The sequence below is a fragment of the Nelumbo lutea genome, chromosome 2 (genome assembly GCF_056320005.1).
Source record: "Nelumbo lutea isolate HS-2025 chromosome 2, American lotus-T2T, whole genome shotgun sequence".
Lineage (NCBI taxonomy): Eukaryota > Viridiplantae > Streptophyta > Magnoliopsida > Proteales > Nelumbonaceae > Nelumbo > Nelumbo lutea.
The window spans coordinates 64,181,339-64,205,506 of NC_142685.1; the positions used below are offsets into that span (position 1 = coordinate 64,181,339).

General features: G+C 38.6%; 1 protein-coding gene and 2 pseudogenes across 2 annotated transcripts; all 3 read right to left on the reverse strand.

Annotated features, from left to right (window-relative positions):
- Positions 1-11,499: 11,499 nt before the first annotated feature.
- On the reverse strand, positions 11,500-12,084 carry LOC148871193 (uncharacterized). The gene has a single exon (XM_088970015.1). It carries the CDS (start codon positions 12,082-12,084, stop codon positions 11,500-11,502), a length of 585 nt encoding a protein of 194 aa, XP_088826141.1.
- Positions 12,085-16,663: 4,579 nt separating this feature from the next.
- Positions 16,664-19,180, reverse strand: LOC148871194 (F-box/LRR-repeat protein At1g67190 pseudogene; annotated as a pseudogene). The gene is made up of 2 exons (XR_016107740.1): positions 18,793-19,180; positions 16,664-18,328 (listed from the first exon to the last, which is right to left on the reverse strand). The product of XR_016107740.1 is annotated as an F-box/LRR-repeat protein At1g67190 pseudogene (transcript).
- Positions 19,181-20,073: 893 nt separating this feature from the next.
- On the reverse strand, positions 20,074-21,551 carry LOC148871195 (F-box/LRR-repeat protein At1g67190 pseudogene; annotated as a pseudogene).
- Positions 21,552-24,168: the final 2,617 nt, after the last annotated feature.

A 24,168-nucleotide genomic window follows, 5' to 3' on the forward strand; every position in this document is an offset into this window, starting at 1 on the left:
AGAGAAGAAAAGAAAAGGAGAAAATAGTAGAAAGTCAACCAGGATTCTTAGATTAACCCTAGCCGCCAACCCCTCATTATATTTATACTTAACTTAAATGATGATATATTACAAGGATGCCCTTAGTAGGGGGCTACTAATGTAGTTGAACAGTCACAACTTAAAACATAAACTAATGGGCCTAAAGCCCAATAACTTCCTATAAAATAAGAATAAAAACAATTAGGTCCAACTCAACAAGTTTCATGAATTGAGCCAAGACATCTCCAGAAAGGGTATTAACATTTAAAAGTGGTCACATGTCCTAAATCCTAGTATTTAGCAAATTGGTGGGTTCAAAATATCCATACTTTGAACCTTGAGAAAATCCTAGGGATGCTTCTGTTGTGGGAAGCAATGCAAGGTCTGTTTAAAGGAAGAACTTACAATACATTTTTTTTTATTTTGATCTTCTGTTTTTGTAAGAATGGAAAAGGTAATATCAATTAACAGATTTTTGTAAATTCCCAATGCATGGTTACTTGCTGTACTTGGGCTTATTTTTAGTAATTGGTTACTTTATCTTTTCCCAAAAGAATGAAACAAATAAAAAAAAAAAAAACACCTTGCCAACATTTTGTTTTTTCTTTTTCTTTTCTGTAACTAGGGCCATTGTTTTTCGTTTTCTGAAGGTAATGTAACTTAATGAGGGGCCAATTTTTGGTGCCATGGTAATATCATGGGATGACAAGTGTGAGAATGCGGTTCAAGTCTGAAAATAGCCAAATCAAGCAAGAAAATGCCAAGGACCCCCTTTACGCAAGATCTGTATTTTGATACTGTACAAAAGAGTATATCTTAATCAGAAACACAGATTTCCATGATAAAAAAATTGCTGAATTTAATAGATACTGAACTCTTTGAGAATTGACAACTAAGAATAGAGGGTGCCATGAACTCAGCACCTCCTTGTTAGAAGACATCAGCGGATAAGAATAGGAAGTAAATACTAGGGAGATATGATTTACCTTGATTGTAGGACTGATTTGTAGGAATTTAATTAGTCTTCTTTCCTAACATAGAATTTGTAACTTGTATATATACATACGAGATTGATGAATACAGATAACAAATTCTTCTTCTTCCTTTGTTTACTCTTGTTTTACATAGTATCAGAGCCTCTAGTCTCGGCCTGCCCTTTTGTTTTTTTTTCCCAAGTAAACAGTAGGTAGAGGAAAATTTTTTGGTGTTTTGGGTCACCTCCTTGGAGCAGTTTTTTTTTACTCTCACCGCCCATCCAGGAAGAAGCGCCACCCGCCGATCGGAGGTTCTGCAAAGTCCGGCAGTCAGCAGCCCTGCGCGTGTGTCTCACGTGCTGCCTGAAGATTCTGCCACAGTTACACGCGCTAGTGCATGGAGGCGCATCTGTCACCAAAAAATTTTTCAGTCGTTGTCTTTTGGCTCGCCTCGTCCTGTATAGCACATATTTGTGCTTTGTTACGTGCATATCGATTATGGTGTTTTCAGCAGGTGTGCTCCGTTGATTTTCGGTGTTCAAAATATTTTGTTTATTTGAATTTTGAGATTATGGCAAACAAGAAATCAGTAGTTATGTCGGATGTTGTTCCAGTGATGTCAAAAATAACTGAGCATAAGCTTAATGGCTCTAATTATCTGGATTGGAGTAAAACTATTCAACTATATTTGTTGAGTATTGCTATGGATAACCATTTGACTGATGACCCTCCTAATGATGACTCGAGAAAGTCTTGGTTAAGGGAGGATGCTCGTTTGTTCTTGCAAATACGCAACTCCATTGAAAGTGAGGTGGTTGCTTTAGTCACTCACTGTGGATTTGTTAAGGAATTAATGAACTATCTAGAATTCTTGTACTCCAAAAAGGGGAATATTTCCCGCATTTATGATGTGTGCAAAGCCTTTTACAGGGCGGACAAAGGCGATAGATCTCTTACAAGCTATTTCATGGATTTCAAGAAAACATATGAAGAACTTAATATGTTGCTTCCGTTTAGTACTGATGTGACTGTTCAACAAGCTCAGCGAGAAAAGATGGCTGTTATGAGTTTTTTAGCTGCCCTACCATCTGAATTTGAGACTGCTAAATCTCAGATTCTTTCTAGTTCAGAGATCTTCTCTACAAGATGCTTTCAGTAGGGTCCTCCGTACAAAAAGTTCTCCACCTATTCAGCCTAGTAGTGCCCTTGTCAGCCGCAATAATACATCTGAATCAGGGAGACAACAATACAGGAGTGGCAGTGGTAAAGGATCCAGCAATTATGACAGGTCAAGTAACTATGACAGAAATACTAATACTCGTGGACAGGAGTCAGGAGAGATAGTGTGTCATTATTGTCATAAGCCAGGACATAGAAGCGGGATTGCAGGAAGTTGCAGAATAAGAAAACTCAGTTTGCCCATATTGCATCCACCACGGATACTTCTGAGAAGTCTATTATGATATATGCAGATGAACATGCCAAATTTGCTCAATACCAAGAATCATTGAAACCTCAATCTACTCCTGTTATTGCCATCGTCAAGTCAAGTAAACCCAATACATGTCTTGTTTCCTCCTCTTCAAAATGGGTCATTGATTCTGGAGCTACAGATCATATGACAGGTAATTTAAGTCTGTTTTTTACCTTTCAGTCACATAAATCTACCTCTCCTATTACTTTAGCAGATGGGTCAACATCTTGTGTTATTGGGTCTAGCACAATTAGTCCAACACCATAACTTCCTTTGTCATCTGTTAGAAAACTCACTCGTACCCTTAATTGTTGTGTCTCATTTTTTCCTAATTATCGTTTATTTCAGGATCTTACGACGAAGAAGATTATTGGTAAGGGACATGAGTCTAGAGGTCTCTACATCCTTGATACACAAGTTCCAAGATCCATAGCCTGTTCTGGAGTTGTAACCCCTTTTGAAGCACATTGTCGGTTGGGCCACCCCTCTCTCCATGTGTTAAAGCAAATTTGTCCTCAATTTCAAAGTTTGTCATCATTAAATTGCGAGTCTTGTCAGTTTGCTAAACACCATCGTCTTAGTTCGAGTCCTAGAGTCAATAAACGAGCTAGTGCTCCTTTTGAGTTAGTCCATTCAGATGTTTGGGGTCCGTGTCCAATTGAGTCCAAAACTGGGTTTAAGTATTTTGTTACTTTTGTTGATGATTACTCTTGTATGTTTGGGGTCCTTGTCCAGTTGAGTCCAAAACTGGGTTTAAGTATTTTGTTACTTTTGTTGATGATTATTCTCGTATGACATGGTTATATTTAATGAAAAATCGTTCTGAGGTGTTTTCTCATTTTTCTGCTTTCTGTGTTGAAGTTAAAACTCAATTTAATGTTTTTGTACAAATATTGAGAAGTGATAATGCTAAGGAGTACTTGTCAGAATCCTTTCAAACTTACATTCTTCAGCATGGCATTCTTCATCAAACTTCTTGTGAAGATACACCATCTCAAAATGGGGTTGTTGAACGAAAAAATAGACACCTTCTTGAAACTACAAGAGCTTTGTTATTTCAAATGAAGTTTCCTAAACCTTTCTGGGCTGATGCAGTTTCCACAGCATGTTTTTTGATTAATCGTATGTCTTCGTCTGCCCTTCAGGGTAAGACTCCTTATCATGTTCTGTTTCCAAATAAAACTTGTTCCCTATTGAGCCTAGGATATTTGGGTGTACATGCTTTGTTCGGGATGTTCGTCCTCAGGTTACCAAACTAGATCCAAAATCTTTGAAGTGTGTTTTTCTTGGGTATTCTCATGTTCAAAAAGGGTATAGATGTTATTGTCCTACTCTTCACAGATATCTTGTGTCATTTGATGTTAATTTTCTAGAAGATACACCTTTCTTTCCATCTACTCCTCATTCAAGTCAAGGGGAGGATGATGATTTGTTAATCTATATTGTCACATCATCTGTTTCACATCCTATTGAATCTACTCCTGCCAGGCCTAAGCCACCTACAGTACAGGTTTATTCTCGGCGACCAACCCCTCCGGATCCATGTCCTGCACCAGCTCTTTCGTCGGAAGATCCAGTCTCAACTGATCTTGTTCCTTCGTCATCAGAACCAGTCTCTAATGATGATCTTCCTATTGATCTTCGTAAAGATAAGCGTAAGTGTACTTATCCAGCATCTTCATTTGTGTTTTATAATCATTTGTCGTCCTCTTCTTATTCTTTTATTGCATCTCTTGAATCTATCTCTGTTCCTAAGACTGTTAAAGAAGCCCTTTCTCACCCTGGATGGCGTAATGCTATGATTGAGGAGATGAATGCTTCAGAGGACAATGGTACTTAGACCTTGGTAAATTTACCTGCAAATAAGAAGGCTATTGGGTGTAAATGGGTGTTTACAGTTAAAGTCAATCCTGATGGGTCCATTGCCTGATTGAAAGCCCGTCTTGTTGCTAAAGGATATGCTCAGACTTATGAAGTGGATTATTCTGATACATTTTCTCCTGTTGCTAAACTTACTTCTGTCAGGTTGTTTATTTCTATGGCAGCTACTTATAATTGGCCCCTTCATCAGTTAGACATCAAGAATGCTTTTCTTCATGGGGATCTTCAGGAGGAAGTTTATATGGAGCAACTGCCTGGCTTTGTTGCTCAGGGGGAGTATGGGAAAGTTTGCTATCTTCATAAGTCTCTATACGGGTTGAAGCAGAGTCCTCACACCTGGTTTGGAAAGTTTAGTCAGGCAGTCGAGAATTTTAGTATGAAGAAAAGTAAGTCTGATCATTCTGTTTTCTTCAAGCACTCTACTGCCGGCATCATTTTGTTAGTTGTGTATGTGGATGATATTGTCATTATTGGGAGTGATACTACAGGGATTCCATCCCTTAAATCCTTTCTCCACACTCAGTTTCATACCAAAGATTTGGGAATGTTGAAATACTTCTTGGGTGTTGACGTAACAAGAAGCAAGAAGGGAATATTCTTATCTCAAAGGAAATATGTACTTGACTTGTTGTCTGAGACAGGAAAGTTGGGAGCTAAGCCATGTAGCACTCCAATGGTTCCTAACTTGCAGCTCAAAAAAGATGGTGAATTATTTGAAGATCCTGAGAGATATAGAAGATTGGTTGGAAAGTTGAATTATCTTACTGTAACTCGTCCAGATATTGCGTATTCAGTTAGTGTGGTGAGTCAGTATATGTCCTCTCCAACAGTTAATCACTGGACAGCTGTAGAACAAATTTTGTGCTACTTAAAAGGAGCACCTGGGCGAGGAATTTTGTATGGCAATCATGGTCACACTAGAATTGAATATTTTTCAAATGTTGACTGGGCAGGATCCAAGGAAGATTGAAGGTCTACTTCAGGCTATTGTGTATTTGTTGGAGGGAATCTAGTTTCATGGAAAAGCAAGAAGCAAAATGTTGTCTCACGTTCGAGTGCAGAATCGGAATATAGTGCTATGGCCAAGTCTGTGTGTGAAATAATGTGGATATATCAGCTTCTAACTGAAGTAGGTCTTAAAACCTCAGTACTAGCCAAGTTATGGTGTGATAACCAAGCTGCTCTTCACATTGCATCTAATCATGTTTTTCATGAACGAACTAAGCATATCGAGATTGATTGCCATTTCGTTCGTGAAAAGATTCAGCAAGGTTTGATTTCCACAGGTTATGTGAAAAAAGGAGAACAACTGGGAGATATCTTCACAAAGGCTCTTAATGGTGTCCGGGTTGATTATCTTTGTAACAAGCTGGGCATGATTAATATCTATTCTCCAACTTGAGGGGGAGTGTTACAGAATAGGAAGTAAATACTAGGGAGATATGATTTACCTTGATTGTAGGACTGATTTGTAGGAATTTAATTAGTCTTCTTTCCTAACATAGAATTTGTAACTTGTATATATACATACGAGATTGATGAATACAGATAACAAATTCTTCTTCTTCCTTTGTTTACTCTTGTTTTACAAAAGACACCAGCGGATAAAAAATTCTACCATATCTCCCCTTCAAGACATTCCAGATGATCACAGCTGTTAATATCTCCCAAATAAGTCTTCCCTTGTTTGACAGACAAGATAAACTCTACCCCAATAAAAGATCTAGAAGTGTTGCTGGCATACATCCTCTAACTCCAAACCACAACTTAAATTGTCCTTAGTCAAGCATTTACTTAAGATGGCTGACCAAACCATGAAAGTCTCTTTTGGAGAAATTCGGTGAAGCCAAATCTTTGAATTTTTGAGTGGACAAGAAGGATGACCAAGTAGGGATCCATGGAAGGATTTTACCAAGAAAGCACCAGAAAATTCAAATTTCAAGATTCTCTTGTGCCTATGACTTGCATCTGGTTTTACCGTATGAATCACCAAGAAAAGCTCCAACATGTCTTCCACATCCCAACCATTCAAGTTTATTCTAGAAATAGAACATCACTTCATCATTTGAAAACTGAAAGTAATCTGCTACCAAAGCATTCCTGTTCCTTGCTGCCAGGAAAAGAACTGGATTCTGGAAATAGATGCATTAGAGGTCTATTGATGCACCACTCATCACACTCTTTGCCCATTGCCCACCTTGTATCTTATACCTGTAGAGAAATGGCTGAAACTTTTTTTTTTGGGATCAGTAACTGAAATGGTTGAAATTCTTTGCCCATTGCCCATCTTGTATCTTATACCTGTAGAGAAATGGCTGAAACTTTTTTTTTTGGGATCAGTAACTGAAATGGTTGAAACTTTTCTCCACACCTTTCCATAGCACACAGCCATATGACTCGCTAGACTACCCTGGAACCCAATTCAAGTTTCTATAAACATATTTGGCTGCAATGACCCTTCGACCACAGACTATCTGGTTGTTCATTGAATCACTAGAACCACTTTTCCAACAGAGCCTCATTGACTAACTTCCAACTTCCTCACTCCCAGTTCTCTCCCATTCTTACCTTAGTTTATGTTAGTGTACACAAGAGAGATGCTAGAAGATAGATTAGTCCCACCAACAACAAGGAAAGAGAAGCTAAACCCACTCAAATCTATGTTATTCTGCTATTTCATCCATTTCAGTTGTAGCAATATATAATTAAATATTGAAGTTGTACTTAGTAGTTGATGTGCTCAGTAGAATCATCACTAAGGTTGATAAGGAAGATGTTATTTGGGGTTGAAGATTAGGGAGGAATCAGATCCCAGTCACCCATCTTCAGTTTGCATATGATTTGATGATTTTCTGTGATGGGGGTGTAAGTGAAAAGGTGGCAAACTTAAAAGAGTTAACCAAAGGTTTTGAAAGAATCTCCAATTTGAAAATAAATTTGGAAAATAGTTGCATATTAGGTATCAACTTGGAGGATAGGGAGGTTGAGGCCATTGCAGAGTGTGAAAGTGTCTTGAATGTTCCATCTCTTCATGGCCTATGTCCTATTTAGGGCTTCTGTCAGGAGAAAATCCTAGGGAGAGTAACTTCTGGACTCCAGTGTTGGAAAAGTTTGAGAAGAGATTAACTTCTTGGAAAAAGAATCACATCTCTTTGGGTGGTAGGATCACCTTAATAAGAGCTACATTGACAAACTTACCCACATATTTTCCGTCTATAGGAAACCACCTAGGGAAGCAAAGAAACTAGAGAAACTAATGAGAGGCTTCCTTTGGAAACCAAGACAAGGAAAAAATGATCATTTGGTTTAGTGGGAAATTATGTGTAGAAGCAAAGTGAAGGGGGTCTTGGGACCAAGGAGGGTGGTCCAAAAAAATCTAGCACTGTTGGGGAAATGATTGTGGATTGGCCATTGGAGAGAAAGAGAGAGAGAGAGAGAGAGAGAGAGAGAGAGAGATTATGGCATGAAGTGGTGAGAAGCTTCCATTGTAGCTCAGAGGATGGGTGGGATGCTGGTTTATCAAGGTGGGCTAATCTGGCAGCACCTTGGAAGGCCATTCACAACACTCTTAGTTTCTCGAGTTTGTCAGGTATGATTTTTGTTCCGATAATTCTGTCCAGTTTTGGGAGGATATTTGGGTGGGAAATATCCCTTTAAAGGACCTATTCCCTTGGTTATTCTCAATTTCTTTGTATAAAAAAGAGATGATCTCAAAATTTGTCTCACCTTCGAGAACCCCCTTGGCTCCAAATTGAGAATTTGGTTTTCATAGGGGTTAAGGAATAATGAAATTGAATCTCTATCTAATTTGCTCTGCCTCCTTAATCAGGTTTGTTTGGATCCACCCAAGCTAGACAAAAGGGTGTGGGCTCCTAGGACCAAAGGGACCTTCACTTGTGGCTCTCATTTTAAGTCTATTTGTCAATCTTCTGTTCAACAAGCTTTTCCCTCAAAGGAAATTTGGTTCAAGCTGGTTCCCCCAAGATAATGGCTTTTTGTTGGGAAGTGTACTATGGGAAAGTAAACACTTTAGATAACCTACAAAATAGAAGACATTTCCTAAGTATTTCTCCCAACTGGTGTACTCTCTGTGGAGCTCAATGAAGAAGATTGTTATCACTTATTTATACCCAGTTTGTTCTTTACAAAGTTGTGGGTTTGATTCCTCTCATTGTTTGGGTGTAGCTGGAGCATACCAGCTAAAGTATGCATGATCCTTGGCCATTCTACCTTTAATTGACCTAAAAAAGGAGGAGAATTATGTGGAAATGTGCTTGAGCAGCCTTGATATGGCCAATCTAGGAAGAAAATGCTAGAATTTTCCAAGAGGAGAGAAGCAGTCAGGACTTGTAAGACTGTGTATTGAACAGGGCAATACATTAGCTAAAGATCTTGGAACTTTTTCAGCAATTCTCCTTCAATGATTTATGGAGAAACTGGTCAACAGTAGCAAGGTGCTCCTCCTTTGATGGGAGCATCTGGGGCAATTCAGGACCCTTATGAGAAATCAGTTCGGAGAGGTTGTTCTTCTTTACTCGAGTCCTCTGAGATTTGGAGATTCTGTTAGGGAAGAACTACTAGCTTATGTATAAGGTGTGAAATTTGCAAATCAAATGGGAGTAGAGAAACTAATTATTGAAGGGGATTCCAAAGTAGTGGTGGGCTGGTTGAAGAACCCCGAGAATGTTGTGTGGTACTACAAGAATGAAATTAAGAATTTCAATTGGCTGATAAGGAATATGTCAGTTTCTATACAGTGGGTGGGGAGATCGCAAATGCTTTGCCCGATGTATTAGCCAAGCAAGGGGCAAATAGGGAATATTTGATCTGGGCTCAGTTGTGATTTCTGTATTTTATTTTTAGTTTCCTTGTAATCTGTTGGGGGAGGCTGTAGCTCATGCCTCTCCAAAGGCTGTTGTATGAGCTTATAAATCTAAATCAGTTCCTTGATTAATAAAATTTATTTTTATTCATAAAAAAAATGTTGTACTTAATATATGGGGACTTGTCTAAATCAAAAATACAAAAGTGTAGGGCCAGGTTGTAATTTGTAACAGTTGACTTTTTTTGTGCTCCATTTTGTGTGGAGCTTGCTTTGTTCTCTTTTGGCCTGCTGCCTACTTCGTCTTCGTAGAGAGTGTGGAGTTGCATTAATAAAATTTCTCTGATATGTATCAAAAAATATGTTTGCATTATTTACGATCATGCTTTTAAGGGCAGTTCCAAGACTAAAATGGAGGAGCACAGTTTTGAGAAGGATGCCCCCCCCCCCACCTCTCTAGGATGGTTCTGGTTACAAGGACAATTAGGTAAGCATCAAAGAATTCAATCAAGGACAGAATATCTAGAACCATGGTTACCTAAATTGCCAGAGTACATAGTGACTTGCGAACTGCATCATTAAAACCAATTCATAATTCAGTTCATCTTGATTCAAGGTTTATGGAAATTTATAGGAATTTAAATTGTTAAGTTTCTTCCTGATTCCTAATCCTGTAATTTCTCATTTGTATCCACTTGTCTACATGAAGAATACATACTCCAATTGGAGTTCAAATAAGCCTATCATAAAATTGAGTTCCAATGAAACATTTTATACTCTCCTCTCACTCACCAAAGACTCCAAGTGACATAGAAATAGCATTCTCTTTCAGACATGTTCCCTCTAATGTATGTGTATTTTAAAGAGTGAACACTCCAATTGGAGTTCAAATAAGCCTATCAGAAAATTGAGGTCTAATAAAAATCATTTTATACTCTTCTCTTGGTTCTCTTTTCTCACTCAGTGAAGACTCCAAGTGCCAGTAGCAAATAGCCTTCTCTTACACACATGTTCCCTCTATGTATGTGTGTGCTAAAGAGTAAGTACAGATGTATATTTTGATCCGAGTGTTAAACTGCATAAGTATAAGTTCGTGAAATTTTTGTACAATATTTGGTACTTCATCCTGGGATTTCATAAGGTAAATCCAGGTGTAACGAGAGAAATCATCAATGAAAAGAATGAAATATTTGTAACCCCCCATAGTAGGTAAATGATATGCCCCCCACACATCAGAGTGCACAATATGGAAAGGAGAAACAGTTCTTTTATTACTCACTGAAAAAGATTGTCTACAATGTTTTGCAAGTTCACATGACTCACAATGAGGACTCGATAAGGATATTCCCTTAAACATTTCTGGAAACAAATGACTCAAAGCTGAAAAAGACAAATGACCACATCTGAAATGACATATCATGACTCTTTTAACTGACTCTGATAAAACAGACTCCAAAGCTACTCCACTAGGTAATCCAAGACTTTGATCAGAGACATCCAGCAAATATATCACATTCGCCTCATGGCCACTCCCAATCATCCTCTGAGACTTCAGGTCCTGAAAAAAACACAATAAGTAGGAAAGAAGGCTATGCTGCAGTTCATTGATTTTGTTAAACTACTAACAGATAAAAGGTTAGTACTAAGTTTGGGAACATGAAGGACAGAGGATAATACAAGTGAATTCCCCTTGCCAAAGATGGGAGCAAGAGACCCATCGGCAAGAGAAATCTTCTCTCTACCCGAGAGGAGCTGGTATGAACAAAAAAGGTTGGGTATGCTAGTCATATGGTCTAATGCACCAAAATCTATGATCCAAGGAATTCTACGATTACCTAAGGCTGTAGCATGATTTGCAGAAGCACGAATACCTGAATGGGCAAAAGAAGATGTAGAGGGATGCCTGAAGAGGAAGATGCAACAGTAGACTCCAAGTGGTTTATCAACTTCCCATATCTCTCAAATTCTGCCTTCACTGTTGCTAGTTATTCCATAGCCGATTTTTCTTCACATTCAGATATTGTAACAACATTTGCATTATTGGGCTTTTCAGACTGACCACCCTTCTTAAAGTTGTTGTTGTTCCAAAACCTCTCAGGAAGAAGATCTAGATGAAGCTTCCAACAAGAATCCTTAGTATGTTTCGGCTTCTTGCAGTATTCACATATCACCTCCTTTTTTTCATTTAGCCCTTTTGGTTTTATTCCAGCATGTGCAAAATGTTCTAGAGGAGGCGGGGTCTGTAGCTAGACCTGTCGCCTGCTCTCTTCACTGCTCACCATAGAGTATGCCTGAGCAAGTGACACTTCATCCTTGGCCAGGATATTCTATCTTGTAATATCAAATTCAGGATTGAGTCCTGTAAGAAACTCAAACACCCAGATTCTTTCCACAAATTTCCTAAAAGTTTCTGCATCTTTGGTGCTTTCCCATACAAATGCTTCCATAACATCTGTCTCCTGCCATAGTGACTTCAACATCGAATAGTAGACAGCCACACTCTTCTCCCCCTGTTTTAAATTTTCCACATCATTCTTCAGTTTATAGGCCCTTGCAACATTTAATTTCTGAGAGTATGTCTCTATCACACTATCCCAAATCTCCTTGGCTGAAGTCATCCACAGGTAATGTTGACTTATGTGGGGCTGCAAAGAGTTTACCAACCACCCAATAACTGTGTAGTTATCCTGCATCCATTTCTCATATGTAGGATCAATCTCATTCGGCATCACCTTACTACCCCTTAGAAACCCTAATTTACCTCTACTACAGACATGGATCTTAATAGATTGTGCCCAAGCAAGGTAATTTGTTCCGTCAAGTTTAATTGTAGTCACTCCTGTTAGAATGGAATCTACGGGACCAACCCCCGACACCGGGATCTGCTTCGCCTCACTTCCAGATTGCTCCATTAAACAAACGAAAATCAAAAAACAATGTTTTCAACCTTTATAGACCTAACTAAGGTCAGTCAAGCACTCCAAAGTCCAAAAACTAGGGTTTCACCTTACCTGGCCTCTAGGGAAAAAGAAAGAAGAGGTAGCTACTCAAACCAGAGCTATCCAAACCACTTCCAACTGCAGCTGCCCACTTTTGGAGATAAAAAGGAACCCTCCAAGACTTGAGCGCCACACCCAAACAACCTCTTCAACCCATAACTGGAAATTCTCTAGTCGGCTAGGGTTTTGGGAAAAAGATCTGCAGTCCCACTTTCTTGGCAATCTTCGGTCAGATTCTAACTCTCCAAACCCTCTACCAACTAGGCAAACAAGATCTCTAAATAATCAACAATTTATCTCTCCATACACCTTTCGATTAGAAAAAAAGTGCATGGGAAAAAAAGAAAAAAAAAAGGGAAAAACAGAAGGGAGACCCGCTCTGATACCAAGATGTGATTTAAACCAATAAAATTAGTAGAATATTTCAAATTAAAGCAAAAGAAAGTAAGGAAGAAGAAGAAGACATCAAGCAGAAGAAAGAAGATTGGAGAAGAAAGGAGAAAGAAAGGAAGAGTTCGATAATCTCCTCTTTCCCCCACTAATCTTTTAATAAACTTACTTAAGTTACATAATTTATAAGATTGCCCTTAAGTAGGCGTCCACATCAGCACTATACTTAGAAAACATAAACTAGAGCTAAAGGCCCATAAAGAAAAGGCCCAATAAGAAAACATAACAAGAAAGAACTAATAAGAAAGACACTAATGGGCTAGGGCCCATTCGGCCCAATCTCTCTACAAATACTCCAGGCGATAGTGAAATAACATATAAAACCTTCTAGGTTAAACTTAAAATAACAACATACGTTTATAATGATACTCTAACCAACCTAAAGAATACTCAAACACTAAATCAAATTGGTTAATATATCTTTATCATGTCACATTTAATGTATACTAGAACTGTACACTGTACAAACAAATCAGGTTCACCCAAGAAGTTCTTTTTTTTTTAAGAATAAAAAGGAAATTCATTAAAATAAAAAAGATGTAGTACATCTCAAAATATTGGTTGTCTAGATGACAAACCATCTGCTTAACAGGATTACACTGAAAATGAATCAAAATTACATGGACTCAATTCCGAAGTATTCCAGAAGTTCTCTAACAGATCTTCCTTGTGCACTTGGTCTAACTCTGTGGCTAATAATTTGGCAATGCAGGGGCCTTCAAGGAGAGCTTTTTTGGGTTGTATTGTAACTTTTGAACTTGGTTGGGGTCAACACTCATATCTGAGTGGTTGACAGAGTATGATGATTAATTACTATTTTTAATGAAAGTCACCGTTTCTAATGAGAAAAAAAAAATGATAGAGTCCAGGGACCCTATTGAGAAAATAAAGAGTTTTCATGCTTTATGCACAAAGATGATAGCTCATCATCATCATCCAAGCCTTATCCCAACTATACGGGGTTGGCTATATGAATCCTGTTTCGCCATTCAGTTCTGTTTAATGTCATATCCATTGTTAAATTATTGGCACTTAAATCATATCTTACTATTTCTATCCATGTCCTTTTTTGGTCTACCCCTAGCCCTTCTAGCCCCTTCAACTTGCAGTAAATAATTTCTTATTACAGGTGCTGTTGGTGGTCTTCTATGCATGTGATAAAACCATCTTAGTCTACGTTCTTTCATTTATCACCTATTGGAGATTTGGAGCTATTCCTAGGTTCCTTCAAATGACTTCATTTCTGATCCTATTTTTTCTAGATTTTCTACTCATCCATATGCATTTTTGCCACACTCATTTTTTGGATATGTTGTTTCTTGACTGCCCAACACCCTGCTCCATAGCTGGCCTTACAACAGTTCCCTATCACAAAGAGTGTTTCATGCTTTATGCACAAAGATGATAGCTAATGAGGAAAAATATAGTCTAAATTCAACAGACAACCAAAGAACAATGGACTTGATCACAGAATTGAATATGAATGATCATAATACAGAACCAATAGACAAAAAAGCAATACATGTTTGACAAAACATCATATGAAAAACACAACATAAAAGTCATTTCCATAAATGAATTTAGTTTAACAAAAGGGAAAAAAGATACTTAAAAGAAAATGGTAGTGGAGGTATGGTAATGAAAGTGAAGCCCTTGAGAGGAGTATAATCCATGAAAAGTATGGTGAAGCTGCACAAGAATGGGCAACTGCCTCTGTCCAATCCTCCTATGGCTCGATGTATGCAAGAGTATGAACAAAAAGGCAAGATGAATTCTCCCAACTCATCTCCTTTAAGCCTGGTATTGGGAATCAGATAAAAATTTTGGCTTGATAGATGGGGTGATCTGAGTCCTTTAAGCCAATCTTATTCCCAAATATTTAGTACAGCTGTGGACAGGAATGCCTTCATCATTGATTGCTATGAGTTGGTAAAGGGCCACCTTGTCTGGACACCAAATCTCAGGTGCAGTATCCATGATTAGGAGATGGAAGGATTATGGCCCTCATGGGGGAATTAAATCAGGTGAATTTACAAATACAATCTAAGGACAAAAGATGTTGAACTGTTGAAAATTCAGGAGAATTCACAGTAAAATCCTTTTATAAAATATGGTGGATAGTTTGGAAAAACAAGGAGTTCACAAACAGAAAATGTATTGGGCACAATTGTAATAGGGTGGTGGATGTTATGTAATGGGTCATTTCAGATTTTCACAACATCTTGTTGTAACCTTTTTTTTTTATTTTAAGTAATTCATGAGTGATTTTCTTTGTTGCTGATAAAAAAAATCCGTTTATAAGGTTCTGGCGGGGCATCACCTTGAAGATATTCATTGGAAATGGATTTGGAGAGTAGGTATTCCCTCCAAAATAGCTTTTTCTTCCCTGTGGACAGCCATTCTAGACAGGACTGCCACCATAGGTTTCAAAAGGTATGATGTTGGGTAACTGCTGTTACCATTGTGGAACAATGGAAGAATCTATGCACCACCTGTTGATTCATTGTAATGAGTCTTACAGCATTTGGACATGCTTCCTAAGGCTGTTTGGATGTAGCTGGGCAATATCATTGTACTGCTCTTGGTCCCTGAAAGGTTTAAGTAAAAGGTGCAAGGTTCAATATCAACTATCTCCTGCAGTAATCTGTTGGTCTTTATGGACAGAACACAACATCAGAACTTTTGAAGGGAAGAAATTGGAGAATGGCACTTCGGTTGCTATGACTAGGAGTGTTCATTATGTGGTCCAAATTGCCAAACCAAACCATAAACCAAAATTATATATATATATTAATAAATAATAAAATATATTATATTAATATGGAATATATAATAAAATAAACTCTTGAAACTATATTTGATGATTAATGGAATTGACCTTATGGTCTTAAAAATATATCGTTCTAAGCAAATTTGATGTTTACATAGCATATCAATTATAATCAAGAATCTTCAAGAAGGAGAGAAGCTTGGAGGTGCTAATTGATTACTCTTAAAGTTGCTCATTGGGTAGGAACCTTGAAACTTTTTTCAGACTTTGGAGTGGAGGATCTTTTCTGGAATTGGGGGGCAGTTGTTGGCTCTTCCTCTAGGAAACAAAAAACGCTAGAGGTCTGGTCACCCCTTATGGTTGGATGGAATAAGCTGAACTTTGATGGTAGTAGTATGGGTAACCCAAGTCCCTTAGGTATTGGAGGGGTTATTAGGGATGAGGGAAGCAATATTAATTCTTCATTTTCAGGCCCAATTGAGAAAGGTGATTCAGTTTTGGCAGCAATTTATGGGGTAGAAAAGGCTAAAGAATTGGGAACTGGCAGATTGGTTATCAAAGGGGATTCGAAGATAGTTGTGGGATGACTTAAAAAAGGAGAGGATGCAACTTGGAAGCTAAGGAATGATTTCCATAGATTTCTGTGGCTGTCAAAAGACATGAACATCCAAATACGTTGATTAAAAGGTCTGCAAACAGCTTGGCGGGCAACTTAACCAAACAAGGCATTCAAAGACAGTTTATGTATTGGGCTCAATTGTAATATGAATTGGGTGGCTTGCCTTGTATTGGGCATGTTTATTGTTCACAACTCCTTGTTCTATCTTTCTTCCTTTAATCATTAATAAATCACTTCCAAACCATATTAGAAACCACATTAAACCATAATAAAACAGTTTGCTTTGGTTTGGCTTCTAAACCAAAACGATTCGGTATTCTCAGACCATATTTTACTGGTTTGGCCTGAGATCTTCTCCAAACCACACCAAACCGAACAGTGAACCCCATTCGCTAAGACTGAAAGGCTTCTCAGTTCTCACTTTTTGGGCTTGCAATGTCAAAGAATTATCTGGAGTCTCCTATCAACATCTCAATGGTCACTAGCATAATATTTTGGGGGACAAAGATTTTGTAGTATGATACTCTTCTATGCAGCTTAACATGAAAATTCAGGAGTATGCAGATTGAAATTATCTTTTGATTTGAGGGAAGCTCTCCCACTTTTAATACATCTTATTTACTTTTCAGAAAAAAAAAAAAAAAGAACAGATATGGAGGCAAAGATAATATGAAATTAAACATAAAACATCTTTCTTAGAAAAAGAATAGCTTGAATTTACTATTTCTTAGGCAACAAACTTACCTGAAAAATAGAGAAGTTAATTCTATGTTCGGATATAAGATGGGTAAGGATGTTTACACTACACAAAGTAAGGTTTACCACTTGTACAAGACATACTAGACCAAAACTTGAATGCCAATGAAGGCACTTTTTTTTCTTGACTCATTCATATTCAAATTGCACCTCTACATGCATATATTTCCTCATGAGCCGAACAATGGATGAAGTAAAATTGGCCAAGATATTGCATTCTTCATGTATTTTAGTCTCTGAAACAACCCCATGGATGACCAGCTTTTTAAGATTAGGGCATCTCTCAAGCAGTTCTGCAACCCAGTGAGAAAAGAGATCACTAATAAAAGTCCATCCAAGTTCTAGTACAACAACATTCTCCAATTGAGATGATCCTTGCAAACCACAGTGACGAACTCCATCTCTTAAATCATAACTTAAGGAAAGATGGGTGAGCTGAGGAAAGCAAACAGCAATTGTTTCTATATCCACAATCTCATCCTCATCATCAAAAATCACACCCCAAAGTCGAAGCTTTCTTAATTTTGATGATCTTGAAATCATCTGATAAAACTCTGGCCACATGATTATGAAGTTGCTGATATCTATGATCTCAAGATTCTCAGTACTCTCACCAATATCAAGATGAATGACACTGACATCATCAATCTTCAGATGCTTCAAGGTCCCCTTGCCCATAAGCTCAAAAAGTTCAAGTGCACAATCCTTCAAATGTAAAGTATCAAGACTACCTGCCTCTAATATAAACTTATCCAAGCCGATTGATTCGATGTAAATGTCCTTCAATGTTGGACTGCCCAGTTCCATTGTCGTTTGTGCATCTGACATCGCAATCTCTAGACTGATAAGAACCAATACCTCAATCTTTGGGCAAGCACTGAGAAGGCGGCTCAAATCTAAAGTTGAGATACTGACATAACTTAATGACAGGAATTTCAGGCATGGGAATTTCTGGTAACTTGGTTCAACACCTGTGATAGAATTATGAGCCAACACCAGCACTTCCAATTTCTGCCTACCACACTTTTCAAGAATATTAACATTTGGGGTAGTCCGGACACTATACCGCAGACAACGCAAGGTTTCCCGTGTATACATGAGCCAGGCAATAACTGGAGCAGCTGAGAATTCATCCACATCATCCATAAAAATAGATAAGCTCTGTAAACCATTTGTTTGGAATATTGTTTGGGTTATAAGGATCTCCAATCTACTAGTTGTGAGATCACGGTACACAGGCCAGTCATAGGAGTTGAATGAAAGTGTGTGAAGATGATTCTGGTAGGCTTCCCTCCACTTCTGACAAGTTGCAGATGCAATCACCACATCTCTAGCAGCTCCAAGCCGGGATAGTATGTTTCCAATCACTTCCACAGGAAGGTTCTCCATAATCAAGTCACGAAGAAATAGTAACCAAATGAAATTTGTTAAATGCTATGATCTTTCAGGTTCTATCACACTCCAAGAGACCTTAGGGTAGCTCAGGACCGATGAAAATGAAGATAATCTATGCCCAAGTCCAGATGACCAAGATTGATGTAAAATCCACAATCTGTCTTTCTCTACATGTGACAAAGATAACCAAGAAATTTATTAAAAATTTCAAACTCTATCAGATATCATGAATCAGAATGTCAAATCTTCCCAAACCCGGGATACTTTTTTTAATCAGAAATTTTGTAGCTAAAGAATTTCCAGATAAACCTTCTCTGTTTTTCACCGCCAATGACGGAGAACACAAAAGATTCAATCTTTAACATAATCACTGATCGTCGTAGAAAAATCAATCAATTAAATCAACTAAAAATAATATGTTTAGTACCGTATGAACGTCAAAACAAGCAACTGGGATTTGTAAAAGGAGATTCAAACATTAAAGATTTTAATCAATTGCAGATACTCTAGAGCCAACAACCAGAAATCATGGAAGACAACTGAGCAAAAACCCAATAACAAATTCACCAAAAAATCAAAAGTACAAATATGAAACCAGCATCTAGGTGTTATTCAGAAACAACCCACTAACCAGTTCTGGAAGAATTTGAGTTATTTGAAGAAAAAACAACGTAATGTCGAAACAATATCCATCCGAGAGAAATCCAACAAAGTGCAATCTAGAATCTGGGTCACCAGCTTTACCAATAAAAAGAAAAAGAATCTGGGTCACCAGGGAATATAGAAGTCCAAGATCTTGTAAGAACTTCGAAGCCAATCTTTCGAACAGCCGAAATTCGAAGTCCAACCATCCCACACTCTACGAAGGATGCAGATAGGAATTTCTATATGAGGTGGCAAATCAAACGATCAAAGCAATGCATGACAGAGTGAGAGCGGGAGGGAGGGAAAGAGAGAGAGAGATGAATGGCACCAGCCTTAAGTAGACATGACGACGATCGACGAAGGATCAATTAAACTGAGAGGATTAAAATTTGGAGGATTTGAAGGAGCGAGGATAGAATAGAAATTTCAACTTCCACGGCTCTCACTTGTGAGTTAGGCCCACTCAAGCATGCATTGAGAACGTCTAAGGGAGATGTATCCAACACACGTTTAAATGTGTTGTGAAGCATTTGTGAGGTGCATGGGAGCTAATTCGAATTCAATTCTCCATTCTCTTATCTATTCTTTCACTTAGAGGAAAAGTTGCTAAAATTTAATAAGACAAAAATAGCCATCAATAATTTAATACATGCATTAAAAACAATAAATAAATAAAACTGAAAGGTTAAAAATGAAAATGGAAAAAATTACTGGAATACAAAAGAACATAGTTAAATGCATAGCAGGCTAAGTGATCTACCTAAAAACAAATGGCGCCTCATTGCATGGTTATTATTAATGAGAGTCACATGTATGTGAGATCATGGTTTTCAAAACCGGATCCGATGGCTGGACTGAAAAAATTGGGAATCGTTTCATTTTATTCTAGAATCATTATTTTTCCAAAAATAGTTTATTTGACTAGCAAATTGCTGATTCGGACGGTCAAACCGTTGGACCGTCTAATGATTTTGGTCATTTTTTGTTTTTTTATTTTTTGTCAAAATAGGTCATTCGTTTCAATTCAAATAATCAGATCATTTGACACGAGAACCAAACCCCTAATCAGTTCGTTGTCCCATTTAGTTTTAAAAACCTTATGTAAGGCACACCATATACCTATTATGTCATGTTTACATCAGATGACCATGTTGGTAGTTAGGTTTGAGAAAACCATAAACAACCACTAATGTCATGCACAAAGTAAGATTTACCACCTGTATAGACCAAAACATAAATGCCAATGAAGGCACTTTTTTTTCTTGACTCATTCATATTCAAATTACACCTCTACATGCATATACTTCCTCATGAGCCGAACAATGGATGAGGTAAAATTGGCCAAGATATCTACTGTGTGTTTTAGCCATTGAAACAAACCCATGGATGACCAGCTTTTTAAGATTAGGGCATCTCTCAAGCAGTTGTAGAGAGAAAAGACATCATTAGGAATAGTCCACCCAAGTTTCAGTACAATAACATTCTCCAATTGAAATGATCCTTGTAAACCATAGCGAAGAACTCCATCTCTTAAATCACGGTTTGGAAGAAGTACAAATACAAATATGTAGAGTATAAAACCTTGTATTTTGTATGTATTTGCACTGTTTATATTTGCATTTGTACTTTATCCAAGTAGGGTGTCAACCAGCTGTTTTTACGTTGAATCCATTTTGATCCAAACCTTATCAAATTGGATTTGGATGATCTGTATAATTATTGGATTGGGTTAATCCAAAATAAATTGGTCAATATTCTTATTGGTCTAAATTGGACCTAAACCAAATCATGAGGCCAAACCCTTGTCCAATTTGAAATTGATCAAAACTAAAGCCGACATAAAATCACTTTTATGAAAGTAATTTTATGAAAACATGTTTATAAAAGTAATTTTATGAAAACACTTTTATAAAAGTAATTTTATGAAAACACTTTTATAAAAATAATTTTATGAAAAGTACTTTTATGAAAGCACTTTTACACGAAAGCACTTTTACAAAAGAACTTTTAGGAAAGTACTTTTATAAAAGCACTTTTACAAAAGCACTTCTATGAAAGTACTTTTATAAAAGCACTTATGCGAAAGCATTTTTTACAAAAGCACTTCTATGAAAGTACTTAAGTACTTTTACAAAAGCACTTATACGAAAGTACTTTTATAAAAGCACTTTTATAAAAGTCAATGCCAAAAGGGTATATTTTTGTAATTTTCAGATTTCTTCATGTTAATATATTTTTGTAATATTTATATGCTCTGTTTTTTTATATACAATTTTTTATATTTCATTCGGTTTGGATTGGATCCAAACCAGTCTATTTACATTTTAATGGATTGGATTGGATTTTGACTGGATTGGGTCTAGTCCATTTGTAAGTGGACTCACATTGGACTAGATCGAGTTAGACCAAATCCAGTCCAATTGGCACCTCTACTTCCAAGCTAAGCCTAAGGAAAGATGGGTGAGCTGAGGAAAGAAAACAACAACTGTTTCTAAATCCACAGTCTCATCTTTATGATCAAAAGCCACATACCAAAGCCGGACCTTCTTAAATTTGATGATCTTGAAATTATTTGGTAAAACTCTAGCCACATGATTGTGAAGTTGTTGATATATATATGGTCTCAAGATCCTTAGTATTCTCACCAATTTCAAGATGAATGGCACTAACTATTTGGGTTATGGTTGAGTTGGCCAAGGATGCCACGTGGCAGCCTCTGTGGCCATCCTCTATCTCCAACCACATCGGCACCACGCATGACAGATAATCCTAACCAAGAATGAGTGTCCGGCATAGACGAGGAAGTTAACTCCACTAGGGAAGAGGAGATATCTCGAAGACCTTAGCGGGTAACCTCATCTCAATAACCCTAGAAGCCTTATCCATTTAGAGCATGGACATCAAACTATAAATAGGTAATCTCCACTCAAGGTAAGGGGCTTTTGGACTGTCAATACTTCAACACCATCTTTTCTGCTCAAACCAACATCATTCTCACTTGCACAGCCCAACCACTTACCTCTATTCAACTGACTTAAGCGTTAGAGTACTTACTTGGGGAATAACTCCTTGGGCCTCTAACCTTCCATCTTGGTTGCAGATCCTAGTGCACGGCTTAGTCCAATTGGCAGGACTATCTAACTGTGTCCTCGATTCAAAACACCTCGGATCGGACAACATCAGATTGGCTTTGTTTGTGGTAAACACACAAAAAGCCATTTCTCAAACTTCCTTCCGCGCATTCAAAAGAACCATGCCTAAGAACACATCTTACCGCTTTGGAGCCCACTCCCCATCTCGGGGTTCCCACTCTCATCGCAACTCTATGCCCCGAGAGCCCCAACAACAAACCACAAAAAACCCTACACAATTCCAAGCAACGCAACAAAAAGTTGACTGCATCCATGTAATGATGGAGACACTGGGACAACCAGCTCAAGCCCCTTAGACTATTTGCCCTCCCGTGCAGGTGCTTACCATGGCTGATCCTCACACTGAGGGTCCCAAAAAGAACCACACAAATAGGCATAGGGCCCAATCCAACCATGACAAGCAATAGTCATCTAGAAGACCAGACTTCCTAGTCTAGTCCCGCGCACACGACATTCATAGCAAGTCACATCATTCCACCCAAGTACCGGTGAAAGAACGACTCGGCCAATGTCTACCACAATCGTCGATCTCAATAGTCGAGTCTAGTTCAGTTCGAGATCTGCCTGCAATCCCAAAGGGAGAAAAGCTTGTGGACATAACCCCCGTTGACAAAGACGCCAAGGTCAAAGAGCTAAGAAAACGGCTAGCCAAACTAGAACACAACCAAGCAGATAGAAGTGTTGCTCCTCCAATAGCTTGGCCCATAGAAAAACACCATAGCCAACTCACGAAGGAACTTATCCTTGTTTAAGAGATCATGGACGAGCTCTTGCCAGCTAGCTGGTGATCTCCTCAGTTCGAGAAGTACAACGGAGCCTTGGGCCCCAATGACCACATCAAAGGGTTCAAGGCCATGATGATGCTGCACGACTCATCTGAAGGTCTCATGTGCAAGGCCTTTGTCGCCACCCTCTACAGAGTCGCCAAAACTTGGTACACATCCCTTCCTCCACAATCCATATCCTCTTAGGAGCAATTGGAGATGTAGTTCTTGGCACAGTTCACCGCTAGTCAGAGACACTGGAAAATGTTGGCTAGCTTCATGCAGATGCGATAGAGGAAGGGAAAGACCTTAAGGGAATACTTGGCAAGGTTCAACGCCGAGGCCCTCAAGGTCGGAGCCTTGGACCAGTCAGTAGAAGTGATTGCGATCATGAACGGCTTGAGCTTCTCTATGTTCAGCTTCTCACTATAAAAGAACCCTCCTCCGAACTTGATGGCGCTCATGAAGCTTGCACAAAAATATATGAACTCCGAAGAAGCCCAAGCACTGCGGAAGAGCGAGGAAGACCAATACGACCTGAAGAGAAGAGATCATGATGAGTGCAGGTCAGACCAAGGAAGCAAAAGGCAGGACCAACGATTTGACTACAGACCGAGGACCCTGCCACCAACGTATAAGAACTTCACTCCCCTGAATGCACCACAGGCCGAAATACTGATGTAAATCCACAACCGCAACAATGACCCGAGATGAAGTCCTAGAACAACAAGAAAAACTAAGGCAAAATTCCGTGACTTCCATCATGACAACAGCCATGACACCAAGAGCTACCATGACGTCCACCACCACTTGGAAGACCTCATCCGATGCGGATACCTTCGTGGATTCATCGACATCAAAGAACACAAACCTAGGGAAGAACCACATCGCACCGATGAGCTCCTAGCTCGAGCTCTCCCGATTGGGACCATTGCCACCATCTTAAGCCAGATGGCCCTTAAAAGGAGAAACTAAGAGTAGAAGATCCACCCGAGGTCCTAGAGTGCTAGAACTATAATGTACCGACGGCCATTGACACTGAACACTAACGGTGACCAGACTGTAAAAATTCAATAAATAAAGAATCCTCTTCAAGCACGAAAGACCAGACGCCCGTGCACAGCTCAACCAAACTCTAACGACCAAACTCCAAATTAACCAACGACTGCAATGCGGTGACAACCTCATGAAAGACCCGACCGACCACAGATGGTCGAGGCCAGAACAAGCCCCTAATGGGTACTACAGGAATGACGTCCCCGCCACATAATGGCAAGAGGGCGGCCATCGAACTCCGCACAACCACCTGACTGGCAGTTAGAGCAGATCTAACCGAGGACCATGACTATCCCCAACCAAAGAGTCTGTAGCTCTCCGAAACCAGGTGCCACCGAGCTCCCTGGCAACGTTAAGAGCTTGGAAGCACCTCGGCCAACATAAGACTGA

Coding starts and splice junctions, on each gene's coding strand:
- LOC148871193 (XM_088970015.1), bottom strand. CDS start 12,084: ATGGAGCAATCTGGAAGTGAGGCGAAGCAGATCCCGGTGTCGGGGGTT.